The 26,611-nt window shown below is 47.8% G+C and overlaps 8 protein-coding genes across 8 annotated transcripts; 5 read left to right on the top strand and 3 right to left on the bottom strand.

Annotated features, from left to right (window-relative positions):
* Positions 1-36: 36 nt before the first annotated feature.
* On the top strand, positions 37-2,876 carry BJ212DRAFT_1302560 (uncharacterized protein; the record flags this gene model as incomplete). The annotated part of the gene is made up of 12 exons (XM_041333286.1): positions 37-208; positions 269-402; positions 461-658; positions 712-788; positions 839-924; positions 974-1,137; positions 1,183-1,271; positions 1,326-1,429; positions 1,483-2,216; positions 2,264-2,466; positions 2,518-2,751; positions 2,810-2,876. 12 exons carry the CDS (start codon positions 37-39, stop codon positions 2,874-2,876), a joined length of 2,262 nt encoding a protein of 753 aa, XP_041189142.1.
* Positions 2,877-5,910: 3,034 nt separating this feature from the next.
* BJ212DRAFT_1484441 (uncharacterized protein) lies at positions 5,911-6,274 on the top strand (the record flags this gene model as incomplete). Its single annotated transcript, XM_041340797.1, has 2 exons — positions 5,911-5,993; positions 6,052-6,274. 2 exons carry the CDS (start codon positions 5,911-5,913, stop codon positions 6,272-6,274), a joined length of 306 nt encoding a protein of 101 aa, XP_041189143.1.
* Positions 6,275-6,370: 96 nt separating this feature from the next.
* BJ212DRAFT_603118 (uncharacterized protein) lies at positions 6,371-7,276 on the top strand. Its single transcript, XM_041343633.1, has one exon. It carries the CDS (start codon positions 6,530-6,532, stop codon positions 7,118-7,120), a length of 591 nt encoding a protein of 196 aa, XP_041189144.1. The 5' UTR covers positions 6,371-6,529; the 3' UTR covers positions 7,121-7,276.
* On the top strand, positions 7,130-7,545 carry BJ212DRAFT_1466717 (uncharacterized protein). Its single transcript, XM_041338976.1, has 2 exons — positions 7,130-7,289; positions 7,350-7,545. Exons 1-2 carry the CDS (start codon positions 7,275-7,277, stop codon positions 7,494-7,496), a joined length of 162 nt encoding a protein of 53 aa, XP_041189145.1. The 5' UTR covers positions 7,130-7,274; the 3' UTR covers positions 7,497-7,545.
* A 641-nt stretch (positions 7,546-8,186) lies between these two features.
* BJ212DRAFT_1484442 (dihydroxy-acid and 6-phosphogluconate dehydratase) lies at positions 8,187-11,072 on the bottom strand (the record flags this gene model as incomplete). Its single annotated transcript, XM_041340798.1, has 22 exons — positions 8,187-8,216; positions 8,269-8,477; positions 8,534-8,629; positions 8,684-8,690; positions 8,742-8,844; positions 8,901-8,923; positions 8,984-9,278; positions 9,327-9,570; positions 9,623-9,702; positions 9,750-9,843; positions 9,894-10,098; positions 10,157-10,165; positions 10,219-10,258; positions 10,311-10,323; positions 10,376-10,401; positions 10,448-10,527; positions 10,579-10,601; positions 10,654-10,681; positions 10,732-10,775; positions 10,832-10,856; positions 10,912-10,990; positions 11,056-11,072. 22 exons carry the CDS (start codon positions 11,070-11,072, stop codon positions 8,187-8,189), a joined length of 1,770 nt encoding a protein of 589 aa, XP_041189146.1.
* Positions 11,073-12,668: 1,596 nt separating this feature from the next.
* Positions 12,669-15,374, bottom strand: BJ212DRAFT_1379368 (TPR-like protein). The gene is made up of 10 exons (XM_041336590.1): positions 15,144-15,374; positions 15,062-15,091; positions 14,681-15,005; positions 14,316-14,628; positions 14,041-14,270; positions 13,719-13,993; positions 13,354-13,662; positions 13,166-13,301; positions 12,984-13,114; positions 12,669-12,925 (listed from the first exon to the last, which is right to left on the bottom strand). The coding sequence occupies exons 1-10, from the start codon at positions 15,243-15,245 to the stop codon at positions 12,842-12,844; spliced, it is 1,935 nt and encodes a 644-aa protein (XP_041189147.1). The 5' UTR covers positions 15,246-15,374; the 3' UTR covers positions 12,669-12,841.
* Positions 15,375-15,715: 341 nt separating this feature from the next.
* Positions 15,716-16,974, top strand: BJ212DRAFT_1484444 (uncharacterized protein; the record flags this gene model as incomplete). Its single annotated transcript, XM_041340799.1, has 2 exons — positions 15,716-16,355; positions 16,427-16,974. 2 exons carry the CDS (start codon positions 15,716-15,718, stop codon positions 16,972-16,974), a joined length of 1,188 nt encoding a protein of 395 aa, XP_041189148.1.
* A 693-nt stretch (positions 16,975-17,667) lies between these two features.
* Positions 17,668-26,073, bottom strand: BJ212DRAFT_1448766 (uncharacterized protein; the record flags this gene model as incomplete). The annotated part of the gene is made up of 27 exons (XM_041338591.1): positions 17,668-17,832; positions 17,884-17,939; positions 17,989-19,413; positions 19,463-19,532; positions 19,589-19,628; positions 19,684-20,094; positions 20,148-20,320; positions 20,370-20,428; positions 20,481-20,725; positions 20,788-20,915; positions 20,965-21,009; positions 21,061-21,265; positions 21,375-21,376; positions 21,401-21,557; positions 21,603-21,744; positions 21,795-21,936; positions 21,986-22,014; positions 22,073-22,124; positions 22,175-23,299; positions 23,349-23,367; positions 23,420-24,271; positions 24,324-24,885; positions 24,955-25,055; positions 25,104-25,153; positions 25,201-25,314; positions 25,507-25,727; positions 25,785-26,073. The coding sequence occupies 27 exons, from the start codon at positions 26,071-26,073 to the stop codon at positions 17,668-17,670; spliced, it is 6,879 nt and encodes a 2,292-aa protein (XP_041189149.1).
* Between the last annotated feature and the right edge of the window lie 538 nt (positions 26,074-26,611).

A 26,611-nucleotide genomic window follows, 5' to 3' on the forward strand; every position in this document is an offset into this window, starting at 1 on the left:
TCGCTTTACGCCGCTCCATACTACGTTCAAATCGTCATGGGCGTCTCTAGTACATCCTACTGTTGGAACCCTCCCGACGATATTCGCATGTGCTGGGATTCCGACGACTCCGAATTTACGAACCTGGACACAGACTCAGTGGAAGATAGTAGTAGCCAATTTAGCGAGCACAGCAGCCTGGGTGAGGCGCCCAGTGAAGACGGTGCAGGTGACTATGGCGGAGAGACATAGCAATTACTGTTCACCAACTTTTGCTTTCAAGTTCCAGATAGACCCGCGACAAAGCGTGCTAGGGCAGACAAAGTAACCGATACGGGAGCGGCACCAGTAGCAAAAGGTTCTAGCAGAAGAAAGAAAACTCCTTGTCTTATTGTTACTGTGCCAACCCATATTCTTCTCGAGGTCAGTTAATGAGCGTTGCACATCCATCTTATTTATTATGACCTCCACTTTCAATCAGATCTTTGGCCTTTTGGAACCAGTAGATCTTTTACATCTGTTCCGCACCAACAAGGCTTTCCATAAGGTTCTATCATCTAATAATGCAGTCTCAGTTTGGAAAGCTGCTCGCGTCAACCGTGGTGGTGTTCCTGACTGCCTACCTGGCATGTCTGAGATGGAATGGGCTAACCTATTATTTGGTGGTTTTCACTGTCAAGTATGTCTGGTTTCCGTCTACATCTTTTGTACTTTTCATGACCACAAGCTCAGGAATGTGGCGAGAAGGGAATGTGGCAAATAGACTTTGGTATCAGGCGCAGAGTATGTTCCCTCTGCCTCGATGAAAAGTGAGTACTACTTTGTCATCATGCCTTTATCTAGCTAACAATTTGGCAAGCCTAGTCTGTCTTGGTCGCTGCGTCTCTGAATCTGAATTTTCTAAATACGATCCGATCATGATGGATTTGATCCCATCCAGTGACAGTGGGTGCTGTCTTACTATGATTTATCTGTATCTGATGTTCCTATGCAGTCGGTGTAGATGATCGTATTCATGTCACTGACTGCGAGTTTTTTTGGTTAGATGACGTCCTGAAAATGGCAAAAGAGTTGGAGGTGTACCTCAAACCAGGTGCTGAGCAAGCATTAGAAGACTTCAAGCAATCACGCAAGAAATATGTTAATTCCGATATCGACGTAAGATTCCTACAAGTGATTTTACTAAATCTAACAACCTCGAAGCATATAGCGGTCTGTAGCGCTTGGGCTAACGAGGACGGTAAACGTCAATTGTCACGTGCCCGTGAGCTTCGTATCCAAAATACAAAGCTGTAAGTAAATCCCATCGACTCGTCATCTAATTATGTCTTGATCTTCTATCCTAGGTTTGAAGCTAGACTGGCCGATCTCGGCCACAATGCTGAAGATGTGGAGCGCATGTTCAAGCGTCATCACTATGGCGTACTGGACAAAGAGCTTACCGATGCACGTCAGTGATCTATTACATTTGAAAATATTTGTCTTCATATCGTCGATTTCCAGGCTGGGAGCGTTTGTTTCCAAAAGTCGAGCGTAAGCTTGCTGAATTGCAGGAAGAATGGCGCCTCGAGAAGCAAAGAAAAGTATCGTATGTCCGGGAGTCTCGCCTGTTGGCTATGTATCAGAAATACGTGCAGCCGTTGCCACAGGTCATCACACCTCCTCCCCAAGATTTCATGAAGCTCTGTGATGTTGCAGAATTTATCGAAAGCCCACCCACTGGGGATGAAGAAAGCGATATTCAACCTTGTTCTGCTTTCGCGGAAAGATTTCCCGAGTTTTGTGCTGAATGTGTGCATAAAAGGAAGCTCGAACTGACACGACTACTGGCCCTCTCCACTGATGTACTGCAAGATACTACGACGCTACAAAGCCAAGGAATCGATGCCCCTGATGATATGTTACTGCAGCTGGCGACCTCCGTTTTCCAATGCACTCGCCTGGGCTCCTTCCCACTGATTACGTGGGACAAGGTGCTGCATCACAGATGGTCTTCTCACAATCAAGACGTGGCCCGAAATTACGCAAGATCGGCGTCGATATCATCTTGTACATTTTCGATCTCCCAGCGTGGGGTTGCCGCTGCACGTTCTTTGTTAGGCTTAATCGGTCTCAACGCCAAAACTACGACTGCAACCACAATGGATAGTCTCCAGTGTCGCTTCTTCTGCTCCAACTGTCCACCCAAGCCAGAGAATGGAGGATCGTACCGGATGGCAATGAACTGGCGTCAGGGCGTTCGTCCCGTGTTTGTGACTTTGACGCTGTGCTTACTGTCTTCTAGGTGTTTCATTACGTCGACCAACAAGGTCCATCGCACAAAGAGCCTCGTTGGGAGTTCTTGAGTGACGCACAACTTCAAGTCATCCGAAGTTGGCGTGTGCCCGAATATCCCGGAGCTACTCAGAAAGTGTGGCGTTGTAACAAATGCGATTCATACTACGGAGACCCAACTACAAAGGTTGCCGTGATTAATCATATGAAATCGTAAGCTATCACCTTTTCTGTTTCATTTCACCTTCTTTTCACACGTAGTAGGCATAGAATCACCACTCCGACTGAAGGAATTGACTTTAGCTATGACCAAGGCGCCATCGAGAAACCGCCTCCAGCAACGAAGTTCTTCGTTACCCATCAGATCGGGAAGCCCTCAAAGTCGGGCACAACTCAGAAGTCTAAACCTTCTACCGAGTTGGGATATCGCTGTCGACGTTGCAATGGCTTAAATCGGACTTTCATGTTGGAAGGTGTCAAGCAGCACATCAAATCCAAGTAAATAAGCATTTTGTCAAATGGTCCAGATCCACCACTTATTGATTTTCTTCTTCAGGCACAAAATCGATTCCCCGAGTGAAGGGCCAGACTTTTGCAAATCAAGTAACCCCATCGCACTTTAATTCTTCGTAGCCTCCTCTTCATCTTTCGTTCTATATATGCGACCTTTAACACATAACTCCAGTGGTTACGCACGTCGTCTGCATCCCTAGCCCTAATGTTCAAGAATATACCGAGCTCGGTCTTTGATCCCAAAGAACGGTTCCTTCAGTATGCCAACTTAATGCCAGTCTGTAATTTATAGGTGAATATCTTAAATCCTTGAATATCTGACCGCTCATCATTTCCGTATCTCTTACGATATTGTCTTCGGGATGTGTCAATAGAACTCGGAGTCGTTATTGATCATACCGTTTGTGCTGGGCCAGCCTCCCTTGGGCAGCCCTTAAACGAATGAAGACAGGCGTTCCTTCTCTATTACAACCAAATGTTACAGTTGTTGCGTGTGCCCAACGTTGTCAGTTTTTCCTGAAGTCCTCATATTTAATTCATTCCTCAAGCTCACGGTTCAAACACTAAGCACTGCAAAATCCATGCTTATTGGCATGTCCGCCCTTCCTCCCTCATTAGAAGGAAAAACGTATGAAATACTCCTAGCTAATGTCCCTTCTCAGTGTCACTATATGTCGGCAAACTCTGATTCCTCCGGGTAGTAGGTCGTGAATCCATGGTGTCGTCATGGCAGGTACGGATCTCCTCGGCGATATTGACCTGGACTGGTTGAGCGAAGCCAGCGCGGCTCCCAGAAAGGTATAGAGCGCACACTACCACGATGCTGCAGGCACAGGTCCCACCGCACTGAATGATGGTGTATATAGCAGGCTTGTAGGCATTATGACCAGTCAAACCAAACGTATCTTTTCCCGTGCGCCAAAGACGGTAGGCGATCCCAGATATGAGACAAACAGTGAGAACGAAGTTGAACGTGAAACAAGCTTTCAACAAAGTCTCGGAATCTAGTGTAAGAACGACACCGAACCACATGACCATAGCTCAGGCCGCGATGGCAGTCGCTACGCGGGGAAGTAATGTTAGTACTTTAACTGCCGGTCAACTCAAGTAAACAGGCGCACAGAGGTGTTCAGTTTCCAGAATTAGCTAGCAATCTCGACGCTCGTAAAAGTCGCGATAAGTAATGGAAAGATATCTTACCATAACAATAGCAAGGATCAAGTTATGATCCCAAACCAAATAAAGCCTCCAGATCTGTTGTCAGGAGTGTCAGGTTAAACACCTCCAAACGCAGGTAGCTACTACTCACGAGTAATAAATGCAGAACAAGAACCTGAAAGAAAGTACAATAAAGTGCAATTCACGACAGAAATATGATACCCACATTGAAAAGATACAATCCTGTCATCGTCATCGACAAGGCCGTAACCCTGGCAAAGTACAACGTACTTCCGTCGGGGACGGATATTACAGCAGGATTTGGTGGCAGAGCATATAGAAGGGAAAGGATGCTGTGCACTGTCGCTATTGAAAAGTGGTAGATGCTTGAAAGAGGAATGATCCTGATCCAAGGGTAAGTGCCGGCGAATAATTGAACGAGTAATGACACGAACCAATGTGCCCTTTTTTCCGGATAAATATGGCGTAAATGCATACGCCAAATAGCACGCAGCTATTGATGGCAATATTTGAGCCCAGTCACAGTGTAAGCCTTTGAGGCCCTTCCTCCATCTTCAACTCACTTGACTCCTGTCGAGTGGAAAATCAGCATTGAACCTATAGGGTACATAAGGATGCATACCAAAATTATAGACTGTAACTATGTTGAGGTTATGAACATGTGGTCCAAGGCAGGAAGTTTTCGCATTTTCGCCTGTCGCAATCAGGTGAACGGAACAGTTCTTGGCAGGCCTCGAAGGGTGTTTAGGGGCGATCGATGGCCTTGACCCACGGTCATATTGCTAAATCCGCATCCAAGCCTGTGACATCGCTGTGGTCTGCAAGAACTATGTATCATATAGTCAAGCGCGACGAAGAACAACGACAGGACACGAACGAATCGATCAGCATGCGGCATCACTGTACAAAAGCACCAACTCAAGACCATCCTGCCAAACGCGCCTTACGCCTACCCGAAATATGCTTCCAATACTCAACACATTCACCTAAGATTTAAGGATCGGAGGCGTCTATTGACCTTGCTTCACGCCTCCGTCCTGTTGGTCTACTTGCACCAAATCGGTTAATGCAAGGGAGCACGGAGAAACCGATGGGAGCGACAACTCCAGCATCCGTAATCTCTGGCTCAGACGAGCCTCATCCAAACGCTATAGGGAGGCATGTTGAAACGACTCGGTTTGAGGATCGATGTCGATATTGCGAGCGTCCATTAATAATGCAGGTCTTGCAAGCAACCTCCTAGGGACATTGGCGGAGCGCCACAAAAGGGCAGTGACTGACCAAAAAAAAAAACCAATGGGATACTGCTGCACTGCGGTGAGAGGCATACTGGATACTCGTTGATACTCAAACAAGTGAAAGGTCTAGGTGATCAAAGGTCTGTCTGTTGTCTTACACCACCCTGCCGTCTACGTCAGCTACCGTACGCATCCCGCCATCACGCCAATCCCGTCGTCCTTGTCAGCTTGTCGTCGTGTTTATATTCGCCTGGAGGAAGGAGTGGTAGCCGTAGACTGGGAGCTACAGACAATATCATGATAGTATTGGCGGGCGGGTAGGAAATACTAGACAAACATGGAGACAGTCAGGTAAGTGTGAGAGACTTGCATGGATCGGAAGAGATGAAGGTAAAGATCCTGATGGCAGGCACGCGGGATGAATGTTGACTGTGGGTGAGATGATAGTAACATCATGCGGCGCGGGCTTGAATCAGACAGACTTTGGGTAGACTCATGGTCTAGAAACTATGTGGGGTGCTAAATTTTAATTTAAACATTACCACTCCACGGCAGTTTCCGGAGCTCTCTGCGGCTCACTGCGGCAAGACTTGCTCGTGAGTCAACCACATACATTCCTCACTTCCTATCCTTCGACCTTGAAGAATCGGACATTAGTAGAGAGTACGAAGACAGATCTTGAAGGCCACTTGATCTATCCTACCGCCGAACAGAAGGCGGAAGAGACATGCACTGGGAGGGACATGGCATTGCAACGAAAATTCGAGCAGCTCGCGCAGAGAACTCCTCTGAAGCTGCTTCCCTTAATGGGTACGTGTCCTTTGGCCCTTCGACTTGCATTCAAATGTTCAGCTCACATCATACTTAGACACAAAGCTTTGACACCAATAATTGCTGGCAGCGTATGTGGAGGTGTGCTGGGCATCGCATGGATCGCTGGCCTCATTTGGTATTTACTTAAACGCCGGAAATCGAAAGATCGGAATCCTCCCAAAGAGATCAATGAGACGGAACGATACATTATACCCCCAGATCCAGCCATCTTGCAAGAACCCAACGAGCACTGCGCACGCACATCCATCCAGCAATAATGTTATGGCAGTCGATATCAGGTCTTGGACCATATACGCGGCACATCATGATATATCTAGTCTGCAAATATCAGAATTATAAAATGGTGAAGAAATTTGTCGTGTTGCTACTCCATCGCAAATCCTGACTGAACTACATTAGATGCAGGCAGTGTGGACATCAAGGACACAATCTACGCTAGAATATGGTGAACTACTGGTTTGAATAGCAAGCAGAGGCTTCGTTCTGCAACTAATTCCTGTCCACGGATCAAGATGATGAGGTTGTCGAGGGGGACATATAGGGGGCCTACGGACCCACGCATTCCTGAGGCCCATCTCATACAGATTATCATATACTTATTTCGCGTATATGATGTGTTACCCCCTCCATTCTCGGCCTCCCGTATGGCGACTACTTCCAACTGGTATTCACAATTGAACTCCGTTACTTTCCGGTGCATGCGTGGCGTGTCCGACTTGGATGTGTATGCAGGTCCAACGAATCGATCAGAGATTCAGCCTTCTCCGTTGCATGCACACCCTAGCATCCGCAAAGTCGTCATCTCCCTTTGGGGCCTTGTCGTAGCATGCGCCGGATGGGGTGTCCTCGTTCTGTACATCTACGATACGAAGTCGAGTAAAAGCTACTCCGGTGAGATTCTAATGTCGGAGGGGTGTTCAGTGGTGGATTATGGGTCATATCCACTTGGCTGTTGTCTGCACTGTTCGGAGCACATCGCAAATGTCATTCGAGATGCAGGTGATTGGGGAAGCGGTACCGGACAAAGAGGGATTACACTGGCGACGAACCCGCGAAGTCGGGCTTCGCAAATATTCTCCTTTTTGCATCTTTCATTGCGATAGCCTGTATATATTTATGTAAGTCACTTGACCTGCCAGTGACATTAGATCTGAATTCCTGAACAATAATCATGACTTCATTATCATTAATGACAGACAGAATACCCGGGTGTTGTTTCGTGGTCAATTCCAACCGTCGACTCCAATAGTAATATTTATGTTTCCAAACCAGGTTCGCATTTACTATCTAAGCACAGGCGTCACAGCGTCCTCACACTCGTACATGGTACAGATACAGAACTCATGCGTACTGTTGTATGTGTTTTCCTGTGTCTTCAGTCTCGTGGCGCTATACCAACCGCGCGGGCCCCAGCCGGCTGCATACGGCCACTCCCAGATACTGGCCAACCTCGTGGATGAGTGGTCACCTGTGATGTGATAGGACCACAAAGAAGACGAAATCCCGCATTATCATGCTGGCAGGGTACTCACATAGACACGAGGATGGTGCATTGATGCTCTAAAATAAGGACGAGCGGTCACCGGCACCCACTGCCCGCTGTGAAGATGGGTATGATTAGACCAGGATCAGTGTCGGATCCTATCCTTCCGTCCCATGAGAAATCCTTGCTCGGAACACTCCATCACTGCTCCCTCACTTACACTTTTCAAATAGAGGTGCATTGTCGACGCGCGCAGCAAGTAAATATGTCGTGAGACGAGACAGTTTTTTTATCTTGTCCGCAGCGGTGCAGGTGATTTGGGACATTGTCATGTCTAGGCTGCAGCGCATTTATTCATGGACCAAATTCTCATGAGGCTGCTTTCAGCAAATACCCGACCAGGATGCAATGCACTTGTAGAGGATATGACAATCTGTTCAGCCGTTAGGATTATGACATGTATACTTGGACTGTACGTGTGTTCAGTATTGCGGAGATATTGGGGTGATGACGACATTGTATTTTCAAAGTCCAGATACCTGATTGTACCAACAAAGAGGCCCGAAAACATGTTAAATATTTTACTTCTGTATTTACCGATGACATGTTGACTTAACGCATAATGTTTATTGACCATGTTACTCAATCGTTTCGATACCCTCTCATACACCGTGGCAAGAGACATCTCAATCGCAGTAGGCTCCTTCGCTAGCAGGCTACAAAGCACGGTTAGCAAGCGATGTCGAATAATCAAACTAAACCTCTTACAGCAACATCACGGGCGTATCGGAACAAGATACCTCTCCGCTCCCTGAGGGCACTCTTGCCCGAGACTTCCCATGCTTTTCTTCGGCGTGCTTTCTCTTCTTCGCCGACTTGCCAGTCAATGGCCCTACTCTTTGCATCAATGACAATGAGATCGCCGTCCTCCACAAGAGCAATTGGACCACCGAGGGTCGCCTCAGGGACAACGTGACCTAGTGGGTCGGAAATAAGCCTTGGTCTTCAAGCGAAGTTTGGGTAAAAAATGCACCAATGATGAAACCTCTGGATGCCCCAGAGAAACGACCATCCGTGATCAGCGCAGTTGAGTTTCCTAGCCCAGCACCCATAAGAGCGGCGGTGGGACCTGTGTGTAAAGGGGTTAGGGGGACTGTAGAGCTTGTTCAAAATGCAAGTGTACCCAGCATCTGCAGTCAAATATGAGCATGGAAGAAATAATATCAAAAATAACATCCAACCTCTGGCATTCCTGGCCCGCCCTTCGGTCCTTGGTATCTGAATATCAAGACCATCCCGTGCTTGATGTCTCCGCGCTCAAGCGCAGGATAAAAGTCGTGCACACTTAAAGATGAATTATATAAGGCAAGCTAAGCACAAGGTTTCGCGTTACGCCATACCTATCAAAGCATTTAGCGACACCCTGAACGACCAGTGTCCGTTAGCTATGACGTCATGGAATCAACGAATAACTGTGAATCACCTCAAAACGCAAACCCTCCTTCCCTGTAAGCTTGGCGACAGCGGTTCCAGGAGCCAAGCTACCTTTGAGAATAGTCAAATGACCAGAGGGCTTAATGGGGTTATCAAGCTTCTTGATGATGTCTTGGCTATCGAAGTCGAGCTCAGGAACATCCACGAGGTTTTCAGCGAGGGTCTTTCCGGTAACAGTCATCTGGCTACCATCGATGAGATTGGTGTTCTTAAGAAGATATTTGATGATTGCGGGTATGCCACCGATTTTGTGAACGTCTTCCATATAATACTTTCCAGATGGCCTGACAATACTGTGAGAGAACGCAATCGAATTATGAATTTGAAAGTACTTCAAATCAGCAAGGTATGGAGTCTTATCTGAAATCATCTGGAAGTCGTCGATGGTTAAGGGAACATCGGCGGCACGGGCTATGGCCAGCAAGTGAAGAACAGCGTTCGTTGAGCCACCGAGGACGTTGACGATAGTGATTGCATTCAGGAAAGATTGACGGGTGAGGATATCTCTGGGCTTCAAATCAAGCTCCAGAAGACGTTTCATATACTTGGCGACTTTGAAGCATTCCTGTGCCTTCTCTGATACGCAAATTCACAACGTTACATGCAACATAAGCGTTTTCTAACTCACCAGGGTACATTGCCGGTGTGCTCGAGGAGTAGGGAAGAGACATACCCAGGACTTCAAGAGCAGAACTCATGGTGTTGGCCCTAGGTCATATGAGGAGGTTTCTGCTTAAAAGCGACGAAACACGTACGTATACATACCACCACAGGCACCAGCGCCAGGACATGAATGTCTGACGACATCAAATCGCTCCTCGTCGTTGATGAGGCCAACCGCATAGGCACCTGACTCCAGTTCAAGGCTTGGAGGTATTTGGAGCCGGATAACCACCCACCATAAGACTCGAAGGCATCTGAGATGTTGACAGTCCCGCCTTTCTCGTACCCCATGGAAGGGCAGTCGACATGGCGCGTCCCAACCTGAATTGTACCACCGTACACGATAATGGTCGGCCTATTGTGTCTAGCGGCGGCCATCAAGACACCAGGCATGTTCTTGTCGCAACCTGGTATTGAGATATTACCATCGTAATGTTGCGCCTTGCACAAATCAAGTAACTTGAGCATCCAGAGGCTACCAAAAGATGGAGCCTCTCACAAGTGTGACCTAATAAAAAAACCGAGTCAGCGTTGAATTAAAGCCTCAGGGAGGTCATTTACAGCTTCAATGGAGTCCGCAATGAGATCACGACTTGGAAGTCTGGTATGCTATATCAACAGGATATCATGCCAGTGACTTCCATGATACACACGAGTACCGCATTCCTGAGCAGATGCAATCAGATATGTTCAAGGGAATTTATCAAAGACACCTTACCATCTGTTCCCATTGTTATAGCATCACTGCCTAGCTTTAGTACATATTCATTGGGAAAATGACCAGACACACCTAACACCAATGGTGTTAAAGGTTAAGCCAACTAAACCTTCCTCCGTGCAGCCCTCCTTAACTTTCTTGGACAAATCGAGCTACACAGGTATTAATTTACCGGACACTCGCAAACGGGGAGCAAAACACACGAGATGAGAATTACATGGGTTACCTGAAAAACGTACTTCAGCACCAACATCTGCACACAGGACTGATATTATTACCTTCCCACCAGATGGGGGAAATACCAATCTAGTGAATAGTTAAGGCAATGTGAAAACCACAAGTTGTCATGAAGGTACTTGAGGCTTATTCATGTCTTCCTCTGTCATACCAACGGCATATACTATGTTACGCCTTTAGTTAATCGCACGATAAGTGACATTCAGGGCAAGAACTTACACATAGCCTGGGCTCCTCCCCGAGCCTTCAAGCGCAACGAAAGTCAGCAAATGGAAACAAGAGGAACAAGTAATCAATACTTTGTCTTGTGTCAATTGACAGGAGATCTTGTTAAGTTTTACCGGGGCGGGCACCCCAGTAGGACGCGGGACGGAATGACTAGATGCCGTTGCAAGTGAGATTCATCATACTACTACCTATATCCCAGTACATGGTCGACTTACATCTCTACTCCAGACATGACTGACGTTGGATGAAGGTGGGCAGTGGATGTTGCTAGAGCCGTATATCACCACGTCTCTTATATTGAAGCCATGCATCGTTATAGTCGGGCCGAATCAGCTTCGCTTCGACCATCGAGGTCCTATGACCCAGGAATGACCTGAGTCGAGCAATCAACTACGCCCACGACGGCCCGAAGTTGATAATTAGAGATCTTTCCATGCACGATAATAATAAGTAGACTCATGACCAGTACTTCTGACTATCTCCTTGAGAGAGAATGATTTTGATGTACGTCAGTCGTCACTCGACAGTCCCGACTTCCGTGATACTTATATTAGGCCAGCCCTCGCCATCCTGTACTAGTGACTTACTTATATATAGTGGTCCATTGGTGCGCAGGGTGGACGGTAGTACGAAGGCCAAGTCCTTGAAGTTAGTACGCGCCTCGAAAGAACGAGTCTGTTGGTATTTAGTAGAAACAACAGAAACTGGATGGAACAGTCGGCCACCTGCAGCGAAATTCGAGCGACACTTTAAACACTCATCACGATGCTGCTGAAGGAGGCTCGCAGCCAGAGACAGAAATTTTCGCAGGTGGCAAACATAGAAGCATGATTCTAAGGGTGGTAGAGACTAAATCCGTTCAAGCTGTTCACGTGACGGTAACGTTAGTAACTTATGGTTAGAAATGTAAAGCCTATGTAGAGACTCAAGAGCATTTGTGCGTTTTTCGATTTCTTCAACGAGCGCTATCGGCAGGCTGGATCGATGTTGCAGTCAAGCTTTACTGTCAGCTTTATAAAGAGACTATAACGATTCTGGCATTTCAATACAACGGTACAAGTCACGTCAAACGGTTTCGGATATCTTTATGTTTATATATACACGGCAAGGCAGGTGCACTTGCGCGTGGTGTTTAGTTCTTGCAGGTGCAGCTTCCAGCGAGGCAGTTGCAGCTGTTGACAGACAGTCAGAATTCGGTCAATGAAATGTCGCGAGACAAAACTCACTTAGCGACGCCGCAGTTGCATTGCTCAGTGTTGCTGTTGGACATGATGATGGTGGTGAGTGCGGTTAAGCTGCAAGACGGTGTCAGCCAATCATGGTCAGATCCGAGTCAGATAGCTCACCTGGTTTGTGAGGCAGTTGATAGTAGAGTGGATTGCTGGAGAAAAGCTAGCCAGAGAGGGGCCATTTTATATTGCTATTGAGCCATTAGCGCCGTGACCAAAATGGATAGATGAAAGCGTGCATTGTCCCCGCAATCCCATGTCAATGTCAACATAACCCCACAGCAAGGAAGATAACTTAAAAAGTTCAGCTTCCGCTCCAAGATAAAAACTTACGGCACATGCATGCCACCATCTAGGGTCGTCAATGGCAAGTGAGGCAACTCAACAAGATCAATTTCTCTCAACCTGATAAGATAAAAGTGCACCAGCCGGAGCCACTGTATAGGCTACTCACTTGACCAACGTGTGGACCCATCGTAATCTCGATGTGTTCAAGGCACGAGACACGCCTGTGGATGAGCTTGGAGTAAAATTAAAAAGAGAAATATACGCAGTCCTTGTGGATCGACACTCAAATAGTGGTCGTACAAGAGCGAACCTCCATGTTGATATCTGCCAGGGGGACACTAGCAGCGAGATTTGAACGTTTGAACATTGAGCCGATGAACACAGCACCATGTGCCATCGCAGATACAAGGACCAAACAAAACTCCGATTACAGTCTATATGTGGCGTACTGCATCAATTTGTCTATACCGCATTGGCCAAATTACTAGAAATCAAATCCTTCCTGTCGAAAGAGATCTAAATTTGATCGGCTCTCAGGTTTAGCCAACTCCGCAAGGTCATTGCGATCCTGAAACGAAGAGGCTCAGCATGCTGCATCTAGACATGATGGAACTGAACATAGTCACCATTGCGATAAAGGCACGCCTCAGGGTCAACCATAACTGATCACTAGTTTGACCACCGCCCGTGCTTTCCTGCATGCTAAGTGCACTCAGAAAGTGTTCGGCTGCCTCTTTGTGTGCTCCTATGTTAAGACCTATGCGTGAGATTAGCTTGAGAACGTGTAGGGATTAACTAGAAAACATACACGCTACCCCAACGTTATAAATAACACGAGTGTAAGTAGGGCGCAAATTCAAAGCTTCCCTGTACGCCCCAAGGGCTTCCTCAGGTTTGTTCCCGTTAGAAAGAGAAGACCCTAATCGATTCCAGAGTAGGTAATCCTGGTCATTATTATCAGCGACAATGAGATGACAGCGGCCGGAACTTCCATACCCCAGGGCGCTGTGATAAGGCACTCTCGAAACAATCCTTCGCACGTTCGTAGTCTGTTGTTGCATAAAATAGTACACCAAGGGCAATCTGAGTATCAGGATCAACAATCCCCTGATTATACTGCTGTCGTGCCAGGGTAAGGAAGGTCTCTGTAAGTTTCTCATGAGAGTCCCATGGTGAGTGTAACGAGACAGCCCTTCGGGTCTCATCTGATATAGGAAAATCAGGGAAACGAGCTCCTAACCATCGCAACAGCATATTATAAGCGGCCCGGTCGTAAGACTCATTGGTATATGAGATCGCCAAGGACTGCAACAATCTGTCATGAGAGGGGGCTGAAAGAAGTTTCCAGATGTAATACGCACCAGCATGCCTACTCCGTTGGCGTTGGCAGCTTCTGATAAGCGAACACCTTCGGTCAGTGCACGCAAGCCGAGGTCTTCACGTTCGTCCATGTTTCTGGTTTCGCCAAGGAGTATCCATGCTTCATATCCGCCCTCACCGAGCTCTCCTTTCTGAATAGCAGCCTCGAGTAGAAGGGCAGCTTCAGATAACGAACCACCCTGCTCCAAAAAAGCCTTTGCCTCGCTCAGCGGCGACCGACCAGACGAAGATGGGTCAAGATATTTGTTGTTTGACTCTGTATAGTTGAACAAACGAGGGTGTGATGTGTCGAATCGGACTCACCAAACACATATTCGCTCAGGATGGGTATCCCATCATCGTTATACCTGGATTCGAGGGCACTCTCATTTAAGTTTCCAAATCCGCCATTCCAAGCTTCCTGCATGGCTGTAGAGTAATCTTGGTCGAGCTCCTCACGATCACGACCCATGAGCTGGTTGAATTGTGCTTCCCATTTGCCGATATCTTCTGCGGGAGGTGGTATATCCGAGTCTTGCAAGTGATTCCAGGCGCTAAAGATATCTAAGTAGGCGCGTAATAATAATAAAATGACGAACTCCTTGAAATTCTCGTTAGTCTTCAGTTCAGAATCTCCAAGTTTGACGCTCTCCATGGCCTGCTCCAAAGTAGCCGCATTATCGTCCAATTCAACAATCCGGGAGGTGGATCCTTGTTGATTTTGCAACGGGGAAGCGTATTGGGCAAACGCAGCTTCATAGTCAGCTTCACGGGCTTTACCCTTCCCTTTGCTCGCATCTGCACTCGGGGGAGTAGTATTGAATCCTTGGAAGAATGGCTGTCCCATATTCCCGTACAAGCCCATGGGTGTTCCATACATCCCATGTGAACCGATGAATTGCTGTCTCTGAACTGTATACCTAACGTTGACTCAAAATTCAGAAGTTTACGCAGGGCAACTCACTTTCAGGCATCTGCATCTGTGCAACAGGATGTTGCATGACGGAACCGCTAATGGGTCGTTGCTGAGCGCCGCCAAATTCATTTGCCCACGAGCTTTGGGTCACATTATTTTGTATTGGAGGCTGATATCTTTCTCTGGCCCATGCTTCACTGAATTCTGGAAGTCTGTTTATTTCTGCCATGCGGGCAAGTTCCTCAGGATGAAGATACGGAGGTGCAACAAGTGCAGGGCCACCTAATCTTTGCTGTCCTTCGAAGAACTGACGTGCCATCGTGACATCTTGTTCGGCGGCTTGGGCTGGAGCTGATCCTGGAAGGTGCTGGAGCTGATGGATGAAATGAATATATATGACAGCAACTTGAAAATGTAGTAAAAGCTGACTCGAGATGATGAAGAACCAGCTACACGATCCTGTTCGCAATTGTTGTCAAATGAATTACGGGTTTTAGCACTGTTGACAGACCTGCTGCAAGCTTCTGTCTCCTTCTGTGTGTTTCAGAACTTGCGACAGCGGGTTTAGTGGTACGGCACATTCAGATCCAGAAATCAAACCCTGCAGAGACATGGATCCTCGATTGTTTGACTTCGGGAATGTTTGGTGGAAATATGGGAGATAAATGTGGTTTTGATCCTTGTGCTTTGCTTGTGTTGCTATTGATCAGTACTTTAAGCTGCTAGTAGCGCTCGCGGCAAGTCGGAACACCGAATTCACATGAACTGATAGTATATACGTAACTACACCCAACTACATGTAAACAACCACCGTAGCGCGTTCAACTAGGCTTGATGTACAGCTCATTGGCACTGAGACTTCGTAAATGAACATGATGCGTATACGGTGTACGTATCAGAGCTGTCGTAGCACGAGGCTGCGGCTGACTACAAAGTAAGTCGTCCTTTCAAAAGTCCGCAGATTTGTCTGTCTTCGTCTACCCACTACAGCCCACTTGTCAAATATTACTCGAGGGTGCGTTGTCTTCTATTTAATGAGTGCTTCAGATATTGACTGTAGTCCTCAGTTGATTCTACGGTGACATGTTGCGAATCCCAACCAAACATACCAGTCAACGACAACCTCGACTTGCTTACGAATGTGCCGTAGGCGAATTATTTGGTCGCGCTCCAATCTACGACACCATCTTCTCTTGTGTCTCGCCCCGCACGCTTGTGCGCATTGGTCGCAGTTGTCGTACTGCGTACGCTGCATCCAAGGACTTCTCACATCGTGCCTACAATATACACCGGCATCTTTCTCGCTTTCTTTCCGAACCTCTCAATTTTCGCAGCTTACAGGCGCGTACCGGGACGCTTATTGCGGGCTCGAACGCACTTCAATTTCTGGATCGGACGTTTTATCCCGATTCTGACATGGACCTTTACGTGCATCCAGGGCACGTGAGAGAAGTGTTGGACTATCTTGTTGATAAAGAAGGATATAAGTTTAGGCCAGATTCGACTCAACCTAAGGATTACCGTGAAATCGTGTCTGATGAATGGGATGGTACTCAAATCCGCGACGAGTCACTTGATGATGACGAGCTCTTACTATACTACCAAATCAGAGGAGTCGAATCTGTACTTTCAATCGAGAGACGTGGCCGGGATGGTCTTTTGAAGATCCAACTTATAGTGTGCGAGACGAGCCCATTCGATGCCATCATAAATTTTCATTCCAGTGAGTCCCGAAATATTATAGGATTATTCTGCTGATTTCTGATTACGATGGATTTGCACATGTGCATACAGCCTGCGTTATGAACTTCATAGCCTTCGACGCAGCTTATTCTTTGTATCCAGTGGGGACTTTTGAAAAGAGAGAGACTCTTTCAGTTTGGAGGGCAAGACCGTTGCATGACCTTACTGTCGAGATCAAGTACGGCGAACGCGGCTTCGCATGGATTTCCACACTACCGGCCGGTACTTCTCCACAAAATTCCCCCTTCTATCCTTTCACAGACCGCACCGTCGGAGACCGTTATACTTGGAAACTGCCTCTGGATACGCGTGGGGTCGCTTTGCGTTCACAAATGAACCCCTCTTCCTCCGTTTTCCAGTGCGACCCTGTTATCTACAACGGCTGGGCTTTGGAGCGAGTACAATACGGAATGGGTACCGTCTACAAGACAATCAAATCGTCGGTTTTCCGGTACAACTACACGACTACCAACTACAAGCTGAACTTCAAGCTTTGGTTGTTTGCTATCGAACAGGGCTTTTTGAGTCGCATACTGTTGGAAAACAATTTGCTGGAGAAAGAGAGCTGGCCGTGGTATGTTGACACTATTGTCGCTTAAGCTTCATGAAGTTTGATCTTGGTTCGTTTATGAAGGTTCGACGCTGAGCTTGCCAGCTACTGGGAAAATTTCAAGCACGATTTTTTGTCCTTTATTCGACGGGACTCTACTTAATACAAGACTTCTATCATGTCACCCAACAGTTCTGACATTACGATGTTATATTGTCAATGCTAAGCAGTCCGTCGTTTCCTTTCATGCAACGCTCCACTCCTGTACTTGTTCCACTTCTGTAGACTGTTCAACTCTTGTAAACTTTTCGTTACACACCTCATGTCTGACAATAGTACGCCGTTCAAAATATTTTCCTGAAAGTTGATATTTCTCGCCGGGATTTTCTAGAGTACAGAACGAGACTGCCTTTATTAGGGACGGCGAAGTGACGACCTTGAAACATTTTAGTCAATCATCTAATTTGGCGTTCAACACCGTCATTCATAGTACACGAGCCCCTCGACACGCTTGTCAAACGGACATGATTCAAACTTATGCCATATGATACTTCTAAACTTCAGTTGTGAACTTTTCATGCGTCGAAATACGAATGCAGAAGATAATCTGGCCAGGTCGTCAATTCTCTGAGTAAGTGTTACAGTGCAGAAGCATTTAAAAAGCTATTTAGCCAGTCAATATTACACTTAGAATACCATTTGGTACATATGCATCTGTGACGGTCAAAGTCATAAGCGCTCTCTAATAAGGATTGGCCCAAGGGGTTCCTGTTATACCGGGGTTTGCTCGCTGAGCAAGCTCGTCGTACTGAGTTGCTCTGGTATTTGAAGTGTCGAGGCGGTGGCTCTGTCCCCCTATGGGAGAGCCACACTCCGGACAAACACTGCGTTCCATGGCTCCTCCGCACTGCGGACATGAATTAGCATCGCAACAAACCAAATACTCAAATGGCGTCACCTCGGTAATAACAAATGTGTGACCGTTTGCACAGTTGTAGAAGTGTCCAGTGCTGCCTGTAATACTGTGAAAAAGGATCTGCAGCTTCGAGAATAATGACCTTACCGAAGTTGAAAGCTCGCACTATTTCCATCTGCTCCTTTAACGAGACTTCCTGATAAAACGTGGATCTACGGACGGCCTCCTTAATGGCCTCCCACTCATCCACGATCGTTTGCGCAGCACTAGAAAAGTTCTCTGCCACCCAGGAAGCCTCTTCTTCTCGGGACGGTGTGACCTTGTTTGCGAAATGCTCTGCGACTACATCCCTCATCAACTGCTGCGCCCCGCGGCCGCGCTGTCTTGCAGCCTCTGCTATTTCTGATCTTTGATTCTTGATGTTCCCAAGTTTGTTAGACATGTATAAGCTAAACCGGAAGTTCTCCAGCTCGACACGCATGCTGAGAAGAGAAGTCTTGGTGACCTGTCGGTGGGATTCTGAGCTCCTTGCGAGCTCGAGAGCCTTGGTCACATCGAGAGAACAACTCTGTAGCATGAACTTGACGTAGTTCGCCCATTGCTGAAAATGGTACATCGGATAGTCGACTTCGCGCTTGCCCACCTCTTCTAGCCACGTGCGACCCAGAGTAATCAGAGTCAAACGAATATGCAACGTGCACCAGAAGGCTTCCACGATGAACCGTCTATCAGCTAGCGGACGCGGCTGGCCGACTTGCAGTCTCGCGAGCCTCATTGCATTTTCCTGCGGCCGAACAGGCATATGAGCTGGATTGTTGACGAGAGCGGCCATTTCGCGGTGATACAGGAATGAAAATGCAGACTCCCAAGCATGTAGGTGGGCAGAGCGTGTTTCGGCAACTGCAGTTGCCTCCTTGTAGACATTGAGTAGTCTGTGGGTAATCTTACCCCAAGCTACGGCCACTGCTGAATCGATAGCATGCAAGGAAGTGTTGGCAGAGTTGAGGGCGCGTTCTGAGGTGGGGACTTCCTTCTTTGACGTCAACTCCTCAGAACGAGCCTTTGCCTGTGAAGTGGGCTTTTTGGTCTTTGAGGGGCGGATTTTGATGGTAGCTGCGTCACGGATGACCGCAGCCTTCATCTCATCTTCAGAAATACGTAGAATGGCGGTTTGGACCTGGTCAAGCGCTCGAGACATACGGGCGGCAACATTGTGCTCCAAGATATCTAAATCAGCTCGCTTGAAGATGCGACCATATCTGGGAGCTGTGATTGGCGAACGACATGTTGGACACGTAGGGGGTTTTCTGAATCCGATAGGGGAAAGCATACGAAGCCACTGTCCAGACTCGTTCTGGAAGTAAAAATCATTCATACTGCAGTGACCATCCAAAGTTTCCACGGTGAACGTGTGCTTGCACGAGGGAATGGTAATCAACATCTCGTCCAGAGTTTGCAACTCCGGTGCAACTTCGGATAGTGTGCGCTGCATGATAAAATCAACGACATGGCGTTTCTTGTCATCGGAGGCGCACTGCGGGCAAATTTGGATGTCGCAATCTTCCCCGCAGACTTTCCACGATGTGAGCACGAGGTTTCGAGGAAGTGATTAACCACTCACCAGAAGGACACTTGTGTCCACAACGCAGAATGGTGTTGCAAGGTACATCACAGGGCAACCTTGCACAAACCTAAAAATGGAGCATCAGAAAAACACGAAACAGCTGAAGCTAGGCGAAACACTGACAGAGCCACATGGTACAGGACAGGAATGGTGCGGGCAGCTCCTGAAGATGTTGATCAGCGAAAATATGGATCCCAATTTCGAGAGGTTTCATTTACCATGTGCATGACTCTTGACACGGTGCACAAGGCACCGAACACACCAATTGACACCGGGCATGAGAGCAGGCTTGTCTACATGGCTTCCTGCAGGCGACGGTGTGCTTGTGATCATCAGAACAAGCTTCCTGACACAAATGCTCGCAGAAAAGTGGTTTCTCGCAGGGGTGAGCAGCATGCCGTGCCCTCGGTGTATGTTCTCCTGCGGAAGGTGTATTTTTCTGCTGGCATTCGTAGCACTTTGCGTTGCATGATCTTCCACAGCAACTCATAATCTCGTTACATGGAGCCTTGCAGAGATAAGTAGCTGGATTAGTCGAACACGCCATGCGAGCAGTATGCTCGCAAGAAGGCAATTCCTTGTCAACCACGAAATCACAGTAGACATTTTCCAACGCGCTCATCCCGTGGCTAGAAATAAAGCATTTGTATCAAGTTTTCGGCTAGAGATGGTCAAGACACACCATGGAACAGAGGCCTTCAGGTGTCCACACGGAAGTTGGACATTGGCTTCTGGGAAGAAACAATCGCCACATGGGGAAGCGCATTGCTTGGTACATGGATGGCCCCTTGTGCAAAGCCTCGTACATGACTGCATGCACGTTACGGAAGCATGTTTCTGGTCATCGCTGTGACACTAAAAGGAATGTTAATATCAAATGTCACACTGAACGGGAGAGCGTTACCTTGAATGGACACATGTGACCACAGTTCAAACGGAAGTCGCAGGGTCGCATGCATCCTCCTGAAAACATGATTCAATACATTGCTCGAGTCCAAGGAGCGATCATACATACCATCAGGTGCGATTTGAGGTAGTTGACCTGGTTTGCAAACATACTTGAGGGTCTCCGGGTGTCGATGACAAATGATAGGAAGTGCTGGACCAAGGGCTTCGTCCCTTTCCAGTTCCTCGATGATCCGCCGCCACATTCGACTCCTGGAGGACAGGTTGGTGGCGTTCCCAAAAATGAAAAGACCTTCGCGTGCACGAGACAAGGCCACTAAAGCACAATGATCAGCGTGCCACACCATTATACCACTAAACAGCTTACCATTCGTGCGGTTCTCAGACTGTACATGAAACCAGAATTTAGAGCGCACCTCGAAGTTGTATCCCTGTTACTCACCTTTAGGAAACCGATGCTAGGTCTGGATCCGTGCGTGAACCCAAGCATAGCCATTTCATCGTCTAGTTCGCCGGAATTTCGAACCAATGACAAGATCACGATCTATGAGAAAACATTCAGAAAATGAAATGAGACTGATGCAGACACTTACTCTACCCTCTTCGCCTTGATAGTTGTCAACCGTACGCAATCGAACCTAGAGCTGATTGAGCGCACAAAGAGACTGCCTCGTAATAACAATACATACCCTTCTCGTGACTTTTACATGTTCAATCGTGATCCCACAACTCAAATCATTTTCATCATCTCCCTCTTGGTCAGCAAGAGCAGCTTGGTCGCGCTCATCAATCACAATCGCCACCTCGTTAGCGAGGGCATCTCGTAGCTTGGCAAGCTGACCAAGGTAGGCACAAAGAACCACGATGTCACCCTCTTCAGAATAGCAGCCTTGCCTGAATAAAACAGGTCAATCCTCAAACTACGAAGAGCTTTGTGTGCTCGGACCTCAACAGATACAACACTAGTTCGCGAATCATTGCTACCTGTTATGGATCAGCGAACGGCTAAATCATCAAGGCGATAAAGACCCTTGCCTCGAATAAATTGTACTTGCTGGCGGAGTCTTCTGCACCCTCATTTTCCCTATGGTTGTGATTGAAGAAGAACAGATTCTTCGCAATGCCGCGGACAGAGGGATAGTGGTGGACGAGTTCATGATCTTCAAGACCGGGGTAGAGCGTGTTCCTGATAGGGAGTCAGTACGCGCCTGATATGTAAGAAGAGACGCACCTAATCAAACTCGAAATTGCAGGCCGCATTCGGCGTTGTACATCAATCCGGGACATAGCCAGCCCGGAGCTCGAAAGACGTTCCATCAGGGACATGTCAAACTTGTAGAGATCTCGCCCTCTCTGGCTGTCCATGGACAACGCTAGTCGGATGTTAGAGAACATATAATATTTTCACACGTGAAGTGCTCACAGAAATTATTGAGTGTCGGCCGGAGTTGTAAGGGGTCACCAATCATAATAAGGTGCTCAATCGAGGACACCAAACTTCCGAGCACGTGAGCCTCTAGAACCTGTCCAGCTTCCTCAACGAGCAAAACTCGAGGATTCAAACCCTGTAAGAGCTCAGATCAAACGAACACAACGTCAATCTCATTCGCTGACCTCTAGGAGCGTGGCCAACTTGGCGGCACCTAGTCAGGGTCACGTTGTAAGTGGAGATGCTTGGCTGAATACCGAAAACACACATACCGGTCGTGGTACAACCAATGATATCAATATTGCGCAGTAAATTTCGACGGACCTAGACAACCATTCGAACTAACTGATAACCAAAGTGAAACAGCCACGCACCTCTTCTTTGCCTTCGTTACATTCTCGCAGTATACCCTCGTGAAGTTCACGAAGGCGCTCAAACTCGCCTTTCTGTGTCTCAGCCAACGCTATGCGCGTATTTTCAACCCAGAAATTATGCAAAATGTGCCGTTCTGCCCTGCTCATGGTCCAAACGTCATCGACATCATCGAGCAGTTCATTCAAGGGGCGATCGGAAGTAGGAACGACAGGCCATTGCGAGCATCCGATGACTTCAAGGAATCCTTCAGGGTCCCTGAAGTCTGCCTGCCCCAGGCCAGCGTCGTCACGGGGTTCAGGCTCGGGAGACGGAATGGGGGCAACAGGAGCTTTGGTGGGAGCAACAGGGACTTCCTTCGAACTAGCAGTTCCGGGAGATGGCGGCTCGATCTTAACTTTCATCCAAACGTCCTCGACTGGTAGGTCTTCAGGGAGCAACTCATCATCATGCTCCTCGCTCGTCATGTATTCATCATCTGAATCTGGTAAAGAATCCTGTTCTAAAAGATTATACTTGTTGCTTGTCGTTTCGTTAGGCGGAGGTGTGGTTTTCCAAGGTGCGTATGAGCCATCATTCAAAGCTCCGATGAATTCCAAGTCAGATCCGTCCCTCCAAAATGCATAGAATGACATGTCCTTGACAAAAGTCTTGCCTCGTCGGCCTTGTTGCTGCCATTCACCTGCACCGTCGTCGTCGTCGCTGCCGAAAAGGGACTTGATGTTCTGAATCCACATTGGCGGAGAAGCTAGGTATTCGAAGTGCTCCGGATGCAAGACTGAGATATACTTAATGACTTCGGTGGAGTTCGATTCCAAGTCGTCCTTCAGGACCTTGAACATCAAGTTCCTAATACTTTCTTGGATCTCCTTGAGTTCCCTGCGTTTGCTGGAAAACGTTCTGTTGAGGCGAGACTCCTCGTTCACCTTTTCCAGCGTCTCGATCGAATATTGTGAAATTCTCTCATCCGCTGAGCGAGAGCCCAAACGGACAACCTTTTTGGTGATGTCTGCATCCAGCACAGAGCTAAGCATATGATCCAGTGCGTGATTCGTGAATGCGATCATCAAGATGGGGCCGACATCATTGGCTCGCAGCACACGGAGCAACTCGACACCGGTATAACTCTAGATGTGCGAGTTAGAGCGATCTAACAGGTTGTGTGAGAGTTGTTACCTTCCCTGTCCCTGGAGGACTGAACATACTGTCAGGTCGTCATTCACACTCATTGGGTGCAACACACTCACCCTTGAATTAAGGACACCTCTCTCGTCAGTGCATCAACAACTGCATCCGCCTGGCTGGGGTCAAGGCGGCTACTCCGCCGCAGCTCAGCACGCGCATTTTCGATAGATTGATGATCTGTCACTGAGAGCGTCAAGTCCTCCACGTCTGTCTTGTCGGGGAAGAGACATGAAAGATTGAACGCGAAGCCAGGCATCGTTGAGTAACGTGGAGGATCCACTTTGCAAGTATTTAGAAATCCTGGTGGCCGGTGAACTAGATAGCGCGGGAACGGGATTAGCTCGGGTTCGCGTTTCAGAGCTTCGAGGAATGGTCGGATGGCTTCAAACATGACGGAGGATTCGACTAATAACTTGATGTGTTGTCCGGACATCTGAGGGTTCCTGAGCTCCTGCAAAATACGCAACTCTAACTTCGTGTCGAAGAAGACGATGCGAAGCTTCACGCGATCTGGATCGCGCTTCGCATGCTCAGTGAGATCTCTGAGGGAGCTGGCGATCACCCCAAGGTGCACAGAGATATCATTGCCAGATTGCCACACAAGGGCGATCAAGCCGCCCTGGGAAAGGCGCTTGCCACCCTCCCAGAATGAAGTTCGCATATGGGAGTTGTTGGAGCGCGCACGACCCGGGGGCGTGTCGATGACGATGCTTGCAGAGATACCTCTCCAGTCAGGTATGAGCGACTCAAAATCAACGCCAGTGTAGACGTTAAACATAAGACTGTCCTGTGTGTCCGCTTGGCCACGGTACTTTCCTCCCCTGTTCTTTAGAAGCTCTGCGAGCTTTGTCTTCTTGCGCGGCTGTGTTTTGAAGTCATCATGGACGAGCTGAATAGCTTGACGCAAAGGGGCGCTGCACAAAGTTCAGTCAGCGACTAACCAAGATTATCCAGACAACAACATACGTTAACTCTTCTCGCAAAAGCCTGAACTGGATGTCGAGCAAGCGTTGCATGCTCTCCATAGGTGCTGGATGAGGAGCACCGAAGAAGTTGACAGGCAGAAACGGGGGAATACGGCTCATGAGTTCTTCATGAGTGGGAGCAATGCGAATGTCATAGATGTCCTCAAAGTCATTATCGTGACGAGGTCCACCTTCACGTACGGCACCTGGACCTTGATATCCGCTATGGAGAGCAGCAAGGATGCCCTCATTGGAGGGGGCCGACTGTTTTTGACGATCAGGACGTTTTTCTTTTCCTTGTTCCCGTTCAACAATGGAAACCAACTTGTGAATCTTCTCGTTGAGAGTTTGAACGAGCAGGTCTCGTACAGTAGGCTGCAGGCCTCCAAGAAAATTATCGAATGAAGGCGGATTAGCTTGAACACCAGTCTTCCACTCTACAAACCATTTCTGCAAGTTCATGACCAAGGGTGCCAGCCGAGGATATGTCGCAACAGCGTTCTTGAAGCGAACAAGAAACCTAATGCGGATTGCAGCAATAATAATGAAGGTAGTGACAGTTCCTTATTCGTGCAGAACACCAGCGATGGATGCGAACGCCTGTGCGTCAACAGGATCATTTCCAAAAGCACCCGGGTCACTAAAGGAACGGGAAGCAATGATACTGTCCATGGACTTCTCGACAGCATCTGCAAAACTTGGAAGGTTCTGTAAAACCGTCATGTACAGTTGACTAGCGGCAGCTCAGTGCGTTATGTCACGACGAATCGAAGGTACATACTTTGCTTGAGTCCTTAAAGTGCTCTGAACAACGAAATCAGAAGACATATACTGCAACAACATCAATACTAGCGCGGGAGTTTAATATGTTGACGTACTCTAAGCAGGGGGATAAGCCCTCTCTGAAATGAAAGAATTTCGCGACCCATCGTTGTTTTTGAGGAAACTTGGGGCCAAGTCACTATCTCGGCGACCCGAAGTCGACCAGTGTTCTGCGAATTTCGGTTGAGTATACATCACAAGACCCTGAATGAACGTACCGAAGTCAAGGTTTCGAGTAGTAACTAGATTTATCACCGTCAACACAACGATTGGATCGGGTAGTAACACCATACCTGTCCTTCTTCTTGAGTCTGGATCTAGCAGTTAATCAAGACGAGTTGCGTGACATGTCTAAAACGCACCCATGAGCCATTTTGAATATTGGCGCTTGACAGTGAGACGAGAAAGCCGTAGACCTCAGGTGCAGTCTTGAATCGAAAGTCTTCTCGGAAGAATCTCCTCAAACGACTTTGGGTCTCTGACGGAGTCAAAGATGTTGTAGCATCCTGAGGGAAATAACCATCGGTACCACCTCCTACGAGTTTCGATAGACCTTTCTCTGTAAGGAATGGGGCGATGAATGCTTGCACAGCCTGTGTGGGGATCACGAAAGGCTGCGGAGATCGCCTGCCGTCCTGACCCTGCGGGAGGGTATGTGCACCACGGCAGCCGAACTCTCGAAAACATCGTCCTGTCTCCCAAAAGAATCGGCACACTCCTCGAGGAGGTGGGCTTGACGGTGGCATTTGGCGTTGAGGGCCTTGAGCATTGCGTCGTGAAGGAGATCCATCAGAAGACGCGCCCGGTGATGACGGTCTTCCATCTCCTCCTCGATGCTGTGCATTTGGAATGTGTTCAAAAGTACAAGATGTGCCACGGCGACAGCCGCCTGGCGAGTTATAAAATCTACAACTTGGGCGTCGAGACATGTTGGGTTACTAGTAGTAGCACCACAGTTTCTAGCTGTGCCGCCTTTTAAGTGAGAGGATCATGAGGTGCCTGGGGGACCTACAGATGCAACTGATGCCACGAACTAATTCAGGAGCACTAATAGAGCTCTTCTGACACGAGGCTTCACAGGATGTGTTCAATTAGTTGATTTCCAGTTGATACACGTCCTTTGAAGCCAATGTCTTGGGAGATCTGTCTCTGGTGCAACTTGACCTGGCCTTTCTAACCTGAGATGCCCATACGATTATTCGCAAGTGAATAGATTGTTGCAATATGCACGTCAGTTGTTCAAACAAGTCTTTTGACAGACGCTGCAGTGACTAGGAGTTGGTTGAGACAACCCCAAGATTTGGCGGAGTTGTAAATTTTAATAACCCTATTTGATCAGCGAGAGTCACAGCGGCATGACCGCGGCCATCTACCTTGCCTTAACGGATGGTCTCAGTCAAGTCACTGGCCTCGTTTGCAGCCTCGAGGAGATAAACGTCACTCATGAAGAATGCCAGCCATACCCAA

The sequence above is a fragment of the Suillus subaureus genome, assembly GCF_016647635.1.
Source record: "Suillus subaureus strain MN1 chromosome Unknown BJ212scaffold_34, whole genome shotgun sequence".
Taxonomy (NCBI): Eukaryota; Fungi; Basidiomycota; class Agaricomycetes; order Boletales; family Suillaceae; genus Suillus; species Suillus subaureus.

Excerpts from the sequence above, each read along its gene's own strand:
- BJ212DRAFT_603118 (XM_041343633.1), top strand. The coding sequence starts at position 6,530 with ATGATGAGGTTGTCGAGGGGGACATATAGGGGGCCTACGGACCCACGC.
- BJ212DRAFT_1379368 (XM_041336590.1), bottom strand. The coding sequence starts at position 15,245 with ATGTCTCTGCAGGGTTTGATTTCTGGATCTGAATGTGCCGTACCACTA. Across the intron at positions 14,629-14,680 it reads ACAGATGCAGATGCCTGAAA|TTCAGAGACAGCAATTCATC; the intron begins GTGAGTTGCCCT and ends TTAGGTATACAG. Across the intron at positions 13,115-13,165 it reads TTATAACGTTGGGGTAGCGT|GTCTTAACATAGGAGCACAC; the intron begins GTATGTTTTCTA and ends TCTCACGCATAG.